The 17,768-nt window shown below is 35.7% G+C and overlaps 3 protein-coding genes across 3 annotated transcripts; all 3 read right to left on the reverse strand.

Moving 5' to 3' along the window:
* Nucleotides 1–16: 16 nt before the first annotated feature.
* On the reverse strand, nt 17–1,408 carry LOC129975526 (uncharacterized). Its single transcript, XM_056088589.1, has one exon. It carries the CDS (start codon nt 1,406–1,408, stop codon nt 17–19), a length of 1,392 nt encoding a protein of 463 aa, XP_055944564.1.
* A 469-nt stretch (nt 1,409–1,877) lies between these two features.
* On the reverse strand, nt 1,878–4,478 carry LOC129975535 (uncharacterized). Its single transcript, XM_056088599.1, has 2 exons — nt 4,204–4,478; nt 1,878–3,684 (listed from the first exon to the last, which is right to left on the reverse strand). The coding sequence occupies exons 1-2, from the start codon at nt 4,476–4,478 to the stop codon at nt 1,878–1,880; spliced, it is 2,082 nt and encodes a 693-aa protein (XP_055944574.1).
* An 11,491-nt stretch (nt 4,479–15,969) lies between these two features.
* On the reverse strand, nt 15,970–16,971 carry LOC129975545 (uncharacterized). The gene has a single exon (XM_056088607.1). The coding sequence runs from the start codon at nt 16,969–16,971 to the stop codon at nt 15,970–15,972; it is 1,002 nt and encodes a 333-aa protein (XP_055944582.1).
* Nucleotides 16,972–17,768: the final 797 nt, after the last annotated feature.

Genomic DNA, 17,768 nt, shown 5'->3' on the forward strand with positions numbered 1-17,768 from the left:
GAAATTGCAACAAAAGTTATAAATCGAGTCTGTTGGGAATTTTAATACGCCGGCCAGCTTTAGTGACAACATCAGGAGTTACTTTGGTTATATAATCATCTTCTTCACTGGAATCTTGATCTGAAACAGCTGGAGTTGCAGGAAGTTGAGTGTTTGTGTCTTTATCCTTTTGCCGAGCAATGAATGGTAATTTTTCAGAACTTCTGATTTCCAAGGAATAAAGTCTCTGGAATGGTCTTAATTTTTCCCCTTGAGCTGTTCTTACTCTGGCGACTCTTGAATGTCCATCTGCTCCAGTGAGGACTTCAGTTACAATTCCTAAGGGCCAGTGAAGGCGTTTTCCATCAGTTTCAAGGAGAATTATGTCTCCAACATTCAAAGATTCATCTCGGGTGTGACGACCTTTATGCACTAACATTGCTAAGTATTCGTTGCGAAATCTCGTTCTTAAATCATGCCGTAGTTTTTGAATAAAACATAATCTTCTATTTAGGCTTTTACTATCGATTTCGTCTAAATCAGTTGTATCACTACTAGGAATGCCTTGCAAGAAACAAGCAGGTGTCAATGGCCTTAGACCTTCTGAATTATCTTCAATATACGTGAGAGGCCTGGAATTTATTGTAGCTTCACAGTCACATATAAGAGTTTCCAATTCTTCATAATCAATACTCTTTCGGCCCAAAATTCTCCTTAGCATTTCTTTTAGCATGCGAATCATCCGCTCCCACCATCCACCCCACCATGCAGCAGTTGGAGGGTTGAAATTCCATTTAATTTTCTTGATAGTGGAAAACGACATGATCTTCTCCCAATCTAGATTTTTCAAGGCATTACTTGTACCAACGAAGTTGGTGCCGTTATCAGTGTAGATTATATTAACTCGACCTCTCCTAGCAAAAAATCTTCTTAAAGCCATTATAAAGGCTTCCGTGGACAAGGAATTGACTAACTCAAGATGAACAGCCCTATAAATAGCACAGGTAAAAAGGACAATCCATGTCTTTTCTCCAGAACGCAAAAACAATGGGCCTGCCAAATCAATCCCTGTGACTTCAAATGCTGCAGCAACTTTTATTCTATTTTTAGGAAGAGGTGCTAAAGGTGGCTCCGTAGGTTTGGCTTTAAATCTTTTGCAAGTAATACAATGAGAGCTTACTTGTTTTGCTATTTTATTGACAGAAATAATCCAGTAATTTTCCCTCAAATTGGAAATAAGAGTTCGAAGTCCGGCATGCTGCAACTCACAATGTTTCTGGTGTATCAATCGACGAATTATTTCATGGTTACCTGGCAACAATATAGGGCACTTAAAATTCTCTTCTTCATCTCCCAGTATGAGCTTAGTTCTAACTTTAAGAATGTCGGAATCGTCTTTGAAAGTTTGCATATTTTTCAATGCTTTCATCTTGCTTCCTGCAAAACTTTCCTTTTGAATTAGCTTTAGCAAACAGTTTTCAGCTGATTGGACTTCTTCATAGGTTAGTTCGGTTTCCTTACATTTTTCTTTAAGACGACAGTTTTTTAATAAAACGTAGTATCCAAGTCAGCATTCTTAAAATCTTTGTATATTTCGAGAAATAAAGCAGATGGTCAGTAAAGTTAACTGATTCATGCTCCACATTACTGACTATTGTTTTCCTTTTCTCTGATTCAACTAAATTTTCATCAATAATTTGTTTTTCATTCAAAGGCCAGTATTCTTGTGACTTTGATAACCATTCTGGACCTTCCCACCACTTGCTCTTCAATAAAATCTTTGCATCACAACCTCTTGAAGGAAGATCTGCTGGATTCATATGACCTGGCACGAAATGCCAGTTATCAGAATTGGTATATTTTCTTATTTCAGTTATCCTATTTCTTACAAATGTATTTCAAGAACTATCCCGTTTAATCCAAGTTAAGACAACAGTCGAGTCAGTCCAAAAGTATACTTCATTAAAATTTACCTCAAGTCCATCTGTCACTTGGCAATATAATCGGGATAATATAAGAGCTCCCAACAGTTCTAATCGAGGAATTGTAATTTCCTTTGTTGGTGACACTCTTGACTTACTTGCCACTAATTGAACTGAAACTTTCCCGTTATATTCAGCACGTAAAAAAATACATGCAGCATAAGAGGCTTCACTGGCGTCACTGAAACAGTGAAGACTTATCTGACAATCTTTAAAGGGATTTGAAATGAGTCTTCTTGGAATTTTGCAATCTTTTAGCAGATTTACATGTTTGTACCAGTCTAAAAATTCATTACATATATCTGGTGGAAGCACATCATCCCAATTAATTTTTCTTTTCCATGTTTTTTGTAGAATGATCTTTGGAATTAGAGCAGTTGGACTTGTAAATCCTATTGGGTCGTAAATTCTTTGAGCAATAGATAATAATGTTCGTTTGGTTATATTTTCTTCTGAAATTTTTATAGCACTGTTACAAGAAAGTTCATCATTTTCAGTATCCCAGGAAAGTCCTAGTATTGGAATATATCTCTTTTGTGTTTCTTCTACAATTTCTTCAGAAGTAACCCAACCTCGTAAATCAAATTTGGCTGCAGACATTAGTTCTTTAGCTTCAGAAATAAATTTGGCTGCCTCTTCTCTAGTTTCTAAACTAGTTATGCAGTTATCTACATAAAAGGATTTTTGAAGTTGACGAGCTGTTTCCTTCCTTCCATCTGAGACATTCTCTAGATGATGAGCTATCGTTGCCTCAAGTAAAAATGGACTAGGAGAAGCACCAAATACCACTCGACAATGTCTCAGGGTGATCAATTCCTCTCTTTTTGAAAAATCTTTCCACCATAAAAACTTAAAGTAATTTCTATCCTTTGGGTTCAAACTGATTTGTAAGAAGGCCTTTTTAATATCTGATGTTATTCCAATAGCATTTTTGCGAAATTGCATTATCAATTTTGGTACTAATTCTAATAAATTTGGACCCTTTTCTAAGCAATTATTCAAGCAATTTCCTTTAGAGTCTTTTGCTGAGGCATCGAAAACAGGGCGAATCTTTGTAGTTGTATCTCCAGTCTTTATTACAGGATGATGAGGTAAATAATGTCCTTTATTCTTATCTTCATTTACAATTTCGATAATTCCCTCTCGAATCCATTCATTAAACACATCATCATATTCGCTTAAATGTCCTGATCGAATAAGATTTTTTGTAGTTGACATCAAACGCTTAGTGGCTAATTCTTTGTTGCTTTCTAACTCTGGATATCCACTTTTCCATGGCAAACATACTTCATATCTCTTGTCTTCATTTCTCTTAATAGTTTTACGGAAAAATTCAACTGTTTCTTCATCGGCTACCTGCCTTGATTTAATTTCTACAGGATCTCGTATACCGATGGCATCTAGACTCCATAATTCCGTCAAATCTAAATTGGCAACATAAATAATATTCTCCAAAGATTTCGACTGTTTCGTTTGTTTACCTTGAAGTGTCCACCCGAGTTTTGTTTTTATGGCTACTAAATTTTTATCAATGTGTTCAATGGATCCCGTCAGCAATACACCAAGGTAATCTGCTCCTATTAATAAATCTATTTCAGGAGTGTCTTCCCCTGTATCACTTAATTCTATATTTTTTCTCTTCAAAATGGGAAAAATGTCAGGATTACTTACACGAGGAATAGCACCACATATTTTCTTTTCATCTAAAACGGAAATGTTGTGCCTGAAATTTGAACACAAGCTTTGCAATGTAATGTTATACACATTATGGGACTTTTGTTTAGTTTCACTGCCCCCCAAAAGTCCATGACTTAACATTTCTTGATCTATTGGTTCCAATCCTAGTTTATCCACAATATCTTTTTTTATGAAAGATCTCTGAGCACCGGTATCGAATAATCCTCGGATAATTAAAGATCTGTCTTTATTGATGATTTTCACCAATACCGTTAACAATAATGTAGATGAATTTCTTGGTGACAAGAGAATCTTGGCATCTAATTCAAGTGATGGATTCTGTTTTGTTTGATTTATATTTGGACACATAATACTATGATGTTTTTTCTTGCATATAATGCACTTCAAATAGGCCCTACAAATCTTCGAATTATGACCTGGTTTCAAACAAATAAAGCACGCACCTTTCTTCTTTAATATTTCTTTTTTCTCTTCCAGTGACATATCAGGAGCTTTAAAGCATTCTGTTGTATTATGAAATGACTTATTACAAAATATGCATTGCTTGTCATTTTTTTCAGCTCTTTTCTTTTCACTAGATACAATACAAGCTGCCGTAGGAATTTTATCTTTCGGTTTAATTCTTTGAAACTCTTGATCCTTCGCAAAACCGGATCGAGCAAGTTGTAATCTCTCATCACTCTCGACTTCCGATCGAAGAAATTCTAACAAGTTTCCCAAAATATTCGGCTTGACTTTATTTTCAACTCTGCTACGTGTTCGTTCCCACTCTTTTATAAGATCTTCTGGAAGAGCTGACTCTACTAATGGATACAGCATTGCTTCGTACTTTTCGGATGTCACTCCTAATGTCTCTAATGCTCTTAACTGGGTTTCTAATTTATCATAAAGAGCACGTAAAGTGAAATTTTCTCCATTCTTTGCTTGCGTTAAAACAAGATTCAAAAGTTCACGAACATAAATTTGGATCAACAACTCATCTTTAGCAAAACGCGATTTCAATTGTTCAATAGCTTTAGTATAATTCGCGCCCGACGGCGGAAAACTTTCTACTAAATCTCTTGCCGATGAACCAATTTCCGTCGCTTGCAAAAGATATTGAAATTTATCATCCGAATCAATAGTATCATCATCGTGAATTTTTTTGAATTGTCCCCAGAATCCGAGCCAGTTCTTTATATCGCCGTCAAAACGTTTTAATTCCAACTTGGGAAGGCGAAAAGTTCGTTTTGTTTCATTTAATACACAGGAAGTATCACTATTTTCTTTCTAGTTTCTTTATTGTTGAATATGAAATCTCTGCTACTTAGAAGTTGATATTGTTTCAAACCTGTAATTTTACTTCCCAGCGAGAATAGTGTCATCATAAGAGAGACCGTTTTACGATCATCCGTATTGGAGGCTGCTGGATGTCGAGGCAGTGATCCTAGAGCTTGGCGATTTGGCGACGAATTTGGCGACAAAATGGATAATGCTCGAAATTTCGAGAATTTTGTCGATTCGTCCATTAGGAACCGATATATGCCTGCTTGGTCTATAAGATTCTAGCACCGCCTCCCGGAACTATAAAAGACTGGCACTCTCAAGCTGTGGTGTCGAGTAGTCGGAATCGCCGACAAGTAGCGAGCCTTCCAAAGAATAGTGAAGTAACGGCGAATTACCAACGTTGTGTGGAACGAGTACTGAACTGCTGTGTGCCGAATTCGGTTGTCTACTGTAGAGGCAGCATCATATATTGCGTGTAGTAGCAAGTTGTGAGAAGTAGTGAGTAGGCAGCTAAAGGGAGAGAAGACAACGAGAAATTCAGCCGTTGGAGAGACCGTAGAGCGAAACTCCCAGGATCACCTCTCCTGCTGAATTCTGTCTGGCCGCTTCGTGTGCTGTGGACGGTTATTACTTGTGAGCTACTGTCTGCTGTAGTGTGCTGTCCTGTATTCATCTCTGCTGTAAATATTTGCCGTTTGTGTATTCGTCGTCTTTGTGTATTCGTCTCTTTGTGTAAATAAACGTCGTTGCTTTTCAACTGAGGCCTGCTGTTTGTGTTCTCTTCACCATACACCCACTATCAAAAGAACCCGGTGGTGAGGAAAATCCGTAACAATATGTTCCGCTTTTTCTTACATCTAAAACAATTAGACTTACGTGGAGCTGAAGGCACAGCAGTTAATTTCTTTATAAATATTTTTTTGTAGCACTGCTAATTTTTGAGACGATGAGGATCCACTGCCATTAGCATATGTAATGATTTAACATATATGATGATCGTTGATTCTGACATTCTTCAATTTGTTTACTATTACAGTATCTACGATCATATCTTATGACACTAGACCAGAGAGCAATATCGTTATTTATAGAAGAGTTTGGTTTTATATTTGACTTCATTTATCTCCAGAAACAGCAAAGTCAGTTTTTGATACAGTTGAATTATTTTCAATTTTTTCGTTATTTACATCTTTCTGAGTTTTGCAGCATCTGTACTGGTTAATAGAATCTAATCACTTGATAATTTTCATCAGTATGAGATTTTTGATTTCACAACGGAAAATTATTAGCAAAAAATGTTAGGAAATTTTTTTCCTAACAAAATATTACGTTAAATTTTCAGTTCCTGACTAATATCGTTTTTCTGTCTATCCTCGAATAAGAAAAATACTATTAAAACTGGAGCAACAAATAATTTTATATATATATATATATAGAGAGAGAGAGAGAGAGAGAGAGAGACAATCGTGGAAAGAATAACCGAAAGGTTTAGAGTTGCATAGCGAATTCAACGGCAAATGGTTGTATCAGTCCATTCGAACGCAAGCGTTGAGTGGAGATCAAGCGATTGCTGAACTGAGCTGTGTGCCGAGTCCTGGAATTTATTGTAGAAGCAGCATCGAGTCGTGTGAGAAGTAGCAAGTCGTGTAGTAGTGAGTTGACAGTTGGATACAGCTAAAGTGAGGAGACAATGGAAAATTGCAGGCGTTTGGAGAGACCGTAGAGCGTAGCTACGAAGATTCCCTCCTCCTCCTGCTGAATTCTGCCTGGCAGCTGTGTGTGCTGTGGTTGTTATTACTACTGATTACTAAGTACTACTGTAAGCTACTGTTTTTGTAGTGTATTGCTGCGTGGCTTGTGCACGTCTCGGCTGTGCATTTTTTGTCTGTGTATTCTTGTCTTCGTGTTAATAAAAGTCATCGTTTGTTACTGAGGCTTGTTGATAGTGTTTCTTCATCGACTAACAAATCGAAAGAACCCAGAATTCATAACAATATATATATAATAATTGCACCATCATTTTTTGAAGACAAACAGTCTTTCCAAAAAAGTTTAAAATGTTTTTTTCATACGTTTAAAATCTTATGCTCTATAATAATCTGATTTTTAAAAGGTCAAAAATCAGAATAAAAATTTAGCTATTCCACGTCATGTCGTTCATGAAATGCATATTTTTCCGTATAAATCCTCAAATCAGATTTTTTTTTATTATTTAAAAGAACGAAAGTAGTGAAGAAAAACTTTTCTGTCAACTTTCTACTTTTTCTAAATCAATGTTATTTTGAGAAAATAAGGAACGAAACTTTGTATCTCCATGAAAGTCAAATGGTGGAATTTAATTTACAGTATCTTAAAGTTAAAAATTCTTTTAATTTCGAATTAGACCTTTTCCAGCTACAATTTGCTCCAAAGTTGGATGTATTCATATTGCGTTTATTATTCTTGCGAATGTGCATTCCATTTTCAGTGAACTGCTGTTTTAAAATACGCTTTTGATAATTTTCATGAATCGTTCATTACATTTATGTATTGAACACGTGATCATTCTACAACCAAATCATTTTCTAAACAGCTGAGTATATTTTAATTAAGGCAGTTGTTTTCTTTCCCAGAGTTAGTTCATCGTATAATTTTTCTAAATTCCCCATAAATACAAATTTTGAGAATATTTTATCGTATGCAGATTTTTTTGCATATTTTTGATTACATACTTATTGATAATCACGCAAAATGTATTAATATAAAAATATCAATCTAATTTAAACCCTTTATTTATTTCAAATACTTTCTTTTCTTTTTGTTGTTCTAATGGTTTTCAATTTCGAAAAATCTGAAAAGACCGAAAAAAATTTCTTTATTTAATTAATTGCCTGACATTTAGGACTCACAATTTCTTTATAAATCAGTGACCTTTGAAATCTTCTAAAATGCGCTTTATATTAATCGTCATTATTTACCTATACTTAAGATTGAAATTTCATTTTTAATTGATACCGAAATGTTTTAATTCTTCTTTAGTAATTAGCCGAGCTTAGGCTTTGACTTTTCCAAATATTAATTACCCATCTCTAAGCATTAATCTCAACCGGGCTTTCTCCTAGGGCCCGTGAGAGATATTTGATTTGATATATAATGCGATTAGTAGAGGCCTGTTCTCGAGCCAGAATTACACGTCTCTACAAGTGGAGGGCTCAGTCCAGGATGCAATGACTGCGGAAATAGAAAAATAATCTTCGATCCGGTAAGAATCCGGAAATTACACCATTAGTTTTCGTCAAAAAATCTTCGGTTTGGCAGTGGCCGACAAATTTTTCAAGAAAATCTTCGGTTTGGCAGTGGCCGGCAAATTGTGAAGTTCCTGCAGAAAACGGGTATAATTGAAGAACAGGTAGGAGAATTTTCTACATCCTTTTAAATAAAGAATCTTGCATGCATTCATTTTAAGATTTACATACTTCGGAATGACTTTTAAAAGAGAAAGAAACTGTTTGAATGTGTGTATTTTAGGAATTTTTGTTTTGAAGAAATCTTAGCATCGTTATTATATTAGCATTTGTTATTAGAAAAATATAGGCATATTCAAAATGTTTAAAAGAACAAAAAAGAAAGATTTAATTATTGTCGCTGAAGCAATAGGTGAAATTGTTCCGGAAAAAACAAATATTGTGCAGCTTAAACAAACTATAGAAAATAGCCAAGCGGCTAAAGATGGTTTGGAATTTGTTAAAGACATTATCATTTCAACTGTAGAGGAACGCAAAAAAATAGAGGCGAAAGAGCGCTTGAAGAGGCAGAACAAGCGCGTGAAAAGCAAAGACAGTTTGAATTAAAAAAATTTGAATTAACTTTGGCTCATGAAGAAAGTATGAGAAACAATCAAGCAACCGGAGTAATTAGTGCTAACGGACCTCCTCCAGAAAATCATGCTGAGTCCATCGAGCAAATAATTAAAAGCATCCGCGCACTGACAATGCCAATACCCGCTTAATGACAATGCCAATCAAAAAATTTCAATTTGTTTTTCAATATTTTGAAACGTGCTTTCTAAACAAAACAGGTTGAAACTGAATACAAAGCCGAAGTCCTTCTAAATTTGCTAGGCGAGAAATGCCGACATATTTTGTTATACGAGGACGAAAACGAAATAAAAGATTATGACAAAACTTTCATATAGATTTGGTTCCAGGCAGCTGCAAGTAAACGGCTTTTATTAGCCATTAAGGATTATTTCAGTTTAAAAATTGTTGTTTCGGACTTACGAATGCACCTGGTATGTTTCAATGTTACATTCAAATAATTTTTCAAGAATTAATACATGGCGGAACTTTAATTGTTTACTTGGATGATATTATCATCCCCTCCCAAACTATTTCTGAAGTTATTCAAAAGTTGGAACGCGTCGTATACACAGCCTCTGAATTTGGTCTATAGTTAAATCTAAAAAAAATGTCAATTTCTGAAAGAAAAAATTAACTTTCTTGGCGAAGTCATCGAAAATGGACAAATTAGACCATCAACTGAAAAAACTTCGGTAGTATTAAATTTCCCTCAACCCCGTAATGTAAAAAAAATCCAAAGTTTCTTGGGTTTAACGGGATATTTTCTGAAGTACATTAAATATTATGTTTTAATAACTAGACCTCTGAGCAATTTACTTAGAAAGGACGTAACATTTGAATTCGGTCCACCTCAAATAAAAGCTTTTGAGACTCTTAAAAGAGCTTCATCGCAAGATCCTGATTTACATTTGTACAAACCAGGTTCCAAACTGGAACTTCATACTGATGCTTCCAAATTAGGTTACGGTGGGATCCTTCTTCAAGTTGACGACAATGACAATTTACATTCCATAGGTTATATGAGTAAAATAACAACACCTCAGGAAGAAAATTTAGCGAGCTATGAACTTAAAGTTTTAGCTGTTATTAAAGCATTAACAAAATTCCGTACTTATAATTTAGGAACTAAAATTAAAATTGTCACTGACGGCTCTGCGTTCAAACAGACTATTACTAAAAACGAATTAATCCCTAAAATAGCGCGATGGGTTTTATTCCTCGAAGATTTTGATTATGAGATAGTTCATCGCTCAGGCAATCAAATGCGTCACGTTGATTCTCTTAGTAGATACCCAACAGTCATGACTGCACTTTGTGATGATTTAACAGCACGAGTGCAAGTGTCACATATGTCAGATGAATACATAAAAAAATTGAAAGAACTACGTAAAGATAACAACCAAGTTGATTTCGTCTCACAAAATAATATTTTTTTATAAATGTCAGGACAACTGTCGCTTGCTTGTAATACCTGAACTAATGAAACATGAAATAATTAAGAACGCTCATTCAAAAAAGCACTTCTCCATGAAAAAACTAAGAATATTATCGAACATGACTATTTTTTCCCGAATATGCAAAAAAAATATAGAATTGGTAAAACAGTACTGTGTTGAATGCATCCTAGTCAACCGAAAGCGTGGTAAGCTTGAAAGGTTCTTATATTCGATTCTGAAGGAAAACTTTCCTCTAAGTACTTACCATGTTGACTTTATTGGATCCTTAGTGCCAACCAACAAAAATTACAATCATGTACTGAGCGTAATAGATGCATTCTCAAAGTTTGTTTGGTTATATCATGTTAAAGGTGACACTGTAAATGACACTGCAATTGCAGGAACCAGTGTTCGGTAATCCCATGCGTATCATCACGGATAAAGGTTCCGCTTTTACTTCCAAGGAATTCCCAGACTATTGCGCGAATCAAAATATAAATCACATTCAAATTACCACAGGAAAACCTCGAGGAAATAGACAAGTGGAAAATGTTCATGGAACTCTTATTCCCTTGCTTGCTAAACTTTCCATCAATGATTCCACGAAGTGGTACACTCATTTTCAAGCAGCGCAAAGTATATTTAACTCTACTGTTACCGCTTCGTTAGCGCTTTTTGTTAAAGAATCTTGCAACCATGCGCTGATTTGGCTTCAGCGATAAAATTTATTGTAACCCTGCTGACATGGGATCAGTTTTCAAAACAGTTTCGTACTGAGTCGTTGCGGGGTCGGTGAACCTCGATGAAATAAAAAGTTGGCTTTCGAATTGTCGTTTGATTTTAAATAAGAATACAGTCCACTTATTAAAAAATTGAAATCTGTGGATCATGCAATGTGTGCACTGAGGCGATTTTTGTTTTAAAAGTGCTTGTGTATCTTGGAATCTTTCGGACATTGAACGAGCACCATCGGTGCATATTCCGACGCAATTTTCCATTCTATGTTTGCTTCGTTCATAAAATCATTTAAAATAGCAAATAATGCGAGTGCTGATGTTTTGAGTTCTAGTGGTTTGCAGAAAAGTAAATTTGTGGTAGTACTGACATATTACCACAAATTCGAACATGGCAATTAAATGAGCATCTTTATTACTATCTGTTGCTTCGTCAAGCTGTATTGAAAACAATTTTTCACACAAATTGTTATGATTGTTATTGCTTGTTATATGATTTTAATTTTAATTTGAAGAATTCTCTGGGTTTGTTGACGTACTCACTATGAAGCGTTTCTGAATGTCGTTTAAGTTTATTAGGTTTCATGCTGTCTGCGGCCAATAATTTTGAGCAAATGACACACAGGGGCCTTTTTTTCTTCATTTACTTCAGTACTGGTAAACCCAAAATTTAAGTATTCTTGAGAATATTTCATTGATTTTATTTTCAGAACCACGCTCGTGTGTGTACTTGTTGATGCTTGACTGTCTTCTAATGTTCGCTTACTTCCGCTAAAAAATTTATTCACGAATCTGCATAATATATTCTGCCTGCTTAATATGGTGAATTGCAATTAACACGAAAACATATATAACATACACATTTATGATATATTCGATGGCGATAGAAGGATCGACTTGAATGAGACTGGCGTATCGAATATTTTCCTTCTTCTTATGAGAAAACATTTACTCCGCGCATGTTCGAGACGGCCTCGGTCGTTTGGATTCCCTTGCACAAACATTCCTTTTTTTTTTTTTTTTCACTTTCGTTTTGTCATGCTTCTGTTTTATTTCTTTTATTATTCTAAAAAATGTATTCCCCGTTTCTAAATTTAGCTCACCCCACCTAGGTTAACTTTCATTGATGAATTTTTCTACTTTCATATTATTTTAACGTTATCTCCCTATTTGGCTTTCAGTTCAAATATAATATTTAAATTTTCTGCGCTTTCATTCTCTTTATCTATTCACTGTCCGCTTGTCCAAAATGCAAGATGTGATTTCTCGCCAACGTTGGCTCGCTTTTACTCTTGTTTTGGCAGTTAACTAAAAATAATTTAAAAACAGAATCCAAAATACTCAATATACATTATTGTTGTACACATTTTATTGTAAGGGGGGCGATGAAAGTTATGATTGAAAACTGGGCCACGAATACTGAAAGGTTGAGAAACGCTGAATTAAGGCGAAGAAAAACCCAATTTTATTGAATGGGATATTGAATTTAGTTCACCGTTTTGAGGAAACGGGAAGATTAGAGGATCGTCCACTAAGTGGCAGACCATCCGTCAGCGCTGACCGCGTACCTGTTGTCCAAAGGGTCATGAGAAATGTGGCAGCTGAGACTTCAACGTTGAGTTCCAGCGCACGTGAAACAGGTAAAATAACAGGAATTCCGGAAAGGTCGATCCGACTCATTCTGCACGAAATTTTGGAGCTGCATCCGTACAAGATAGAGGCATTTCACCAGTTGTTGCCAGAAGATTGCGAGAAAAGACAAGCGTTTGCCACATGGGTGCTCGCACAAATGAAACGTGACCCACAATTTTACTGAACATCATGTGGACAGATGAAGCTCACTTTTCATTGCATAGTGACGTAAATACGCAAAACAGTCGTATCTGGGCAGCATCAGACCCTCGTGCGTACACGACCAAACCACTACATTCTCCACTTGTGACTGTTTGGTGCGATTTCACTGCATCCTTCATTCTACGCCCTTTCTTTTCTAAAGAGCGTTGTCCTGTATCCGGTTGGAAAACTTGTTCCATCACTGCAGAACTCTATCTTAGGCTTTTGCGAGACTACGCCTGCTTTGCAGCAAAGACGTGCGTTATCTTCCGTCACTTTCATGCAGGATGGTGCCACGCCCCACGTTGCTAGTTCCGTTAAGACGTTCCTCCTAGACACATTCACTGAGGACAGAGTGATAAGCAGAGGATGTAAGAATGAGTGGCCCTCACGATCGCCAGATCTTTCTCCAGCGGACTTTTGGTTGTGGGGATAACTGAAGTCTTGTGTCTACCGGGGCTCTCCTGCCACTTTGATGGAACTGAAAGATGCCATTCAATTGGCCGTTAGTGGTATCGATGGCGATATGTTACACGAAGCTGTAATAGGCATAGTTACGCGCCTCACTTGCTTAATACCTTGTGGTGGCGGTCATGTTGAGCATCTTTTGCTTTAAAATAAAATGTACTATAATGTTACTGTGCTCTGTGTTCCTGATTTGCATAAACCGTCTCGGTATGACAGTGTAAGCGCCATCTATCGGTCATTTTAAATACATTTTTTAATAAAATGACAAAATAAATAAAAAAGTAAAAAATAATAAATAAATAAAATAAATAACAAAATAAATGGAAATAATGAAATCCAAAGGCTCTATGCACATATTCCCGCAAACGGCAATTTTTTTCAAGCATTACTTTTTTTTTATTATGATTTTTTTAAGTTTGCATGAATTTATGCCGCACCCGGTAGATTTTCGGTTACATGTCAACTAACTCAATAGATGGCGCTGAGACCCTCCAACTGTTTATTGCTTTGAATGACGAGGCGTTTTTATGCATTAAGGACGCGGGAAACGTGACAAAAGGCTTTTCTGTAGAATTTTTACCTGCTACTGGTATGTTATTTCCTTTTTGTTTCTATAATTGGTTGTGAGTGTTCTTTTATAGTTTATATTATGTTATTATAATTTTCGCTTAAATTGCAGATTGTAATTTGTTGTTTTATTTCTGTAAAAAATGGTTTATCTCTAAGGCCTCAATTTCAGGTGATTTTTTGGTCACGAGGGGTCAATATTGTTGGACAAAGTCAACCCCCTTACAGAAAAAAATCCGTTGTTTGAATCCCTGCCTGAGGGTGAACCTTGAGAAAGTCTTCAGGACGGATTCTTAATTTCTTCCTTTTTGATTCTACATTTTTTCTTTTTGCTAATATTGTTCGGAAACCAAACTAAACATAGAATCTTTCAGATATTAAAATAGGTTTGCATCTACCAGATGCGGGGTACTTAAGTCAAAATAAGTTCAAAGGTTTTTCAGACACATAACGTTTATTGACAAATGGACGACACAAACACAGATACACTTATAAAAATCACACGGCTACGCCGAGGTCACAATTCGTACTGAATATATCACGCAGCTCGCAGGCTGACGTCACAACATCGCCGCCTGGTGGCGGTTACATTTCGCTTCGCTTTACAACATCCTCCCCCCCCCTTGAGACTCAGAAAGAGTCTCAAGTACATAACAAACATTATTCAAGAGATCGAGTTTTTTAGGTGCTTTCACACATTTGCCAGAGGAGGTGTATTTTCTCATAATTACATCATCAGCAGGTGCTGATTTGTTTTGATTATGACACACATCATGAGAATTGGATTCCTCTACAGTAGGTTCCTTATGAATAGACTGATTAGAATAAATTTCTAAAGGATAAATTCGCTGTATAGGGCGTAAAACTGTCCCATGTTGCGTTTTAAGTTTAACTGTCCGAATTTCCCCATCACGCCCTGGAATCAATTCAATAATTTTCGCCACAACCCAAAACAAACGCTTTTTGTTATCATCACCTACTAAAACTATTTCTCCAACCTGAGGACTACGCGAATGCTTTTCATTATGTTTTTGCACAAGTTGGCCAAGGTATTCCTTTCTAAAGCGCTGACGTAGGTCTTTCAACAAGTTGTTGCGATATTGTTTTCTTTTGTTGAGACATTTCGAACTTAACTCTTCAATATCTTCAGTGTTTGAGCTTTTGTTTTCGATAAAGAACATACTAGGAGTAAGAGGAATCAATTCTTCTGCATTTTCTGAAACATAAGTTAACGGTCTACAATTGATGATGGATTCACAGTCACAAATTATGGTATATTCATCATATGCTAAATTAGATTTTCCTAAGGTGCGTTTTAACAGATCTTTTAGAGTGTGAACCAACCTTTCCCACCAGCCTTCCCACCAAGCTGCGGTAGGAGGAATAAATTTCCAAAATATTTCAGGAAATCTTGTTTCTTTCAGAATTTTACTCCAATTCAATTTTGAAAGATCACTGGAAGCGCCCCGAAAGTTGGTTCCATTATCGCAATAAATTGTTCGTGGCCGACCACGTCAAGCGATAAACCGTTTAAGGGACAAAAGGAAAGTCAGAAGATAGAGAATTTACAAGTTCAAGGTGAATGGCGCGATAGACCGCACAAGTAAAAAGAACTATCCACACCTTTTCTTTATCTTTCAAAAACAGTGGCCCTGCCAAATCTATCCCCACAATTTCGAAAGGCGCACAATCCGTTACTCTATCTGGTGGTAAAGGCGTGGGTTCGCTTGACATAGATTTTACTTTAAAACGTTTACAAATTACACAATCATTCAAGACATTTTTAATGGCTTTCCTAGATCTTATGATACAATATCTTTCTTTGAATAAACTTTGCATCATTTGAATTCCTGCATGACAATTTTTTATATGTACAAATGTAATTAAAAGTTTAGTAAATACACATTTTTCAGGTAATAATATTGGGTACAAAAAAGATCTCTCATCATTCAGGTTAATTATTTTTGTTTTTACTCTTAATATACCTTCATTGTCAAGGAAAGTTTCAATAAAATTGGAAGATTTTGCATTAGAAAGATAACAATTCTGCACTAAAAGAATTAACTTCTTCTCAGAATATTCAATTTCAGATTGTGAAAGTTCAGAGACTTTACATTTTTCATTAACCTTACAGTTATTCACAAATCTCAATATCCGTGCAAATACTCTAAATCATTTTATTGTAATCCGATATTCTTTCTGCATACCAAGGGTGTGTGTCTTCGGTTAGATTCATGTTTACAGATTTAGACTTTTTCCTTTCAATGTCCACTTCATTAGGCTGACCAACGATGCTGCTGAAAGGCCAAAACTCATGGTTATCTTTTAACCATGATGGACCTTCCCACCATCTCGATTTTAGCATTTGTTGTGGGGAACATCCACGCGATAAAATGTCGGCAGTATTCATATCTCCTGGCACATGACGCCACGAATACCCCTCAGTTAGTTCTCTGATCTCTTTAATGCGATTGGCAACAAAAACAGACCAGTCGCCACATTCTTTGATCCACCACAAAGCAACAGTGGAATCTGACCAGAGTGTGACTTTAATGCCTGGTGCATCGATAGCTTTAATAACAGAGTTAATAAGCCTGGCTCCGATACAGCAAGCCATCAATTCCAATCTTGGAATGCTCAAAGATTTTAAAGGAGCCACTCTGTTTTTAACGCGAATGAGCCTAATCTTAATGTCACCTTCTTCCTCTGATCTAACAAAGACACACGCTGCATATGCCCCCTTGCATGCATCTACAAATACATGTAATTCTGATGTTTCGTTAAAGTTCATAAAACGAGGCAAGGATACCTCTTTCAATAAATACATTTCGTTTAACCATTTAGAAAACAGTTCAGTAACATTAAAAGGTAATTCATCGTCCCAAGAAAAACGAGATTTCCACAGATCTTGTAATATAAGTTTAGGGAGCAATGTAGAAGGCGTCAACATACCAAGAGGATCATAAAACTTTTGTACAGTAGACAAAATAAATCTCTTCGTCATTCTAGTTTCACAAGATAAAATTCCAAAATCAATTTTACATTTCAAAGTATCCTCATCTAAATTACAAATTATTCCTAAAACTGAAGTATTTCCAGAATATTTACTGATATGTTTGCATTCCACATTGCTCTCCCAACCTCTCAAGTTAAAACAACCTTTAGACATAATGATTTTTGCCTTTTCAATAAAATTCTCAGCCTCTGAAATACTTCAAACTCCAGTTAAACAATTGTCAACATAAAAAGAACATTTGAGTTTCTGCACAATATCATAAAATTCAGTACAATTTTCAAGAAGATGCATAATTGTAGCATTCAATAAAAATGGGCTCGAAGAAACAAAAAATACAATTCTACAATGTCTGTAAATCAATTCTTCATTACAAGGATAAAAGAATCTAAGAAAATTTCTATCTTTAGGTGCAACAGATAACATTAAGAATGCCTTCTCAATATCTGCACTAATACCAATTGGATACATTCTAAATCGATCGAGAATATCTGGTATTAATTCTATTAGATTAATTCCCTTAAACAAACATTCGTTCAAAGAAGGTTTCCCTCGCTCAAAAGCAGAAGCGTCAAAAACCGGGCGAATTTTTGTAGTTTGGCTTTCCAATTTAATCACTGGCCGGTGTGATAAATAATGGCATTCTTTATTTAATTCTAAATCCGGCACACGTTCAATAATATTCAAGTTTTTCCAATCCTCAAACACTTTCTTGTAATCCGAAAAGAATTCCCCACTTCCAAATTTGCTCATCATTTTTTCATGTCTTTTCCATACTAATTCTTTATTACTAGGTAAATTCTTAGAATCATGTTTCGAAGGAAGTTCAACTTCATATCTTCCATCAGGAAGAATTTTCATTTTGTCATTAAAATCATTTAAATCAATATCGCCTTTTCCCCCTTCAGATTCGGTGGGGCTAGAAATACCCAAAACTTCAAGTTGCCAAAGTT

This window comes from Argiope bruennichi, chromosome 1 (assembly GCF_947563725.1).
Source record: "Argiope bruennichi chromosome 1, qqArgBrue1.1, whole genome shotgun sequence".
Classification (NCBI taxonomy): Eukaryota; Metazoa; Arthropoda; class Arachnida; order Araneae; family Araneidae; genus Argiope; species Argiope bruennichi.

What these genes read in the sequence shown, in the direction of transcription:
- LOC129975526 (XM_056088589.1), bottom strand. Translation starts at nt 1,408, where the DNA reads ATGAAAGCATTGAAAAATATGCAAACTTTCAAAGACGATTCCGACATT.
- LOC129975535 (XM_056088599.1), bottom strand. Translation starts at nt 4,478, where the DNA reads ATGCTGTATCCATTAGTAGAGTCAGCTCTTCCAGAAGATCTTATAAAA. An exon ending in AGAGCTGAAAAAAATGACAA is followed by an intron (nt 3,685 to 4,203) that starts GCAATGCATATT and finishes TTCAAATTTCAG; the next exon opens with GCACAACATTTCCGTTTTAG.
- LOC129975545 (XM_056088607.1), bottom strand. Translation starts at nt 16,971, where the DNA reads ATGTCTAAAGGTTGTTTTAACTTGAGAGGTTGGGAGAGCAATGTGGAA.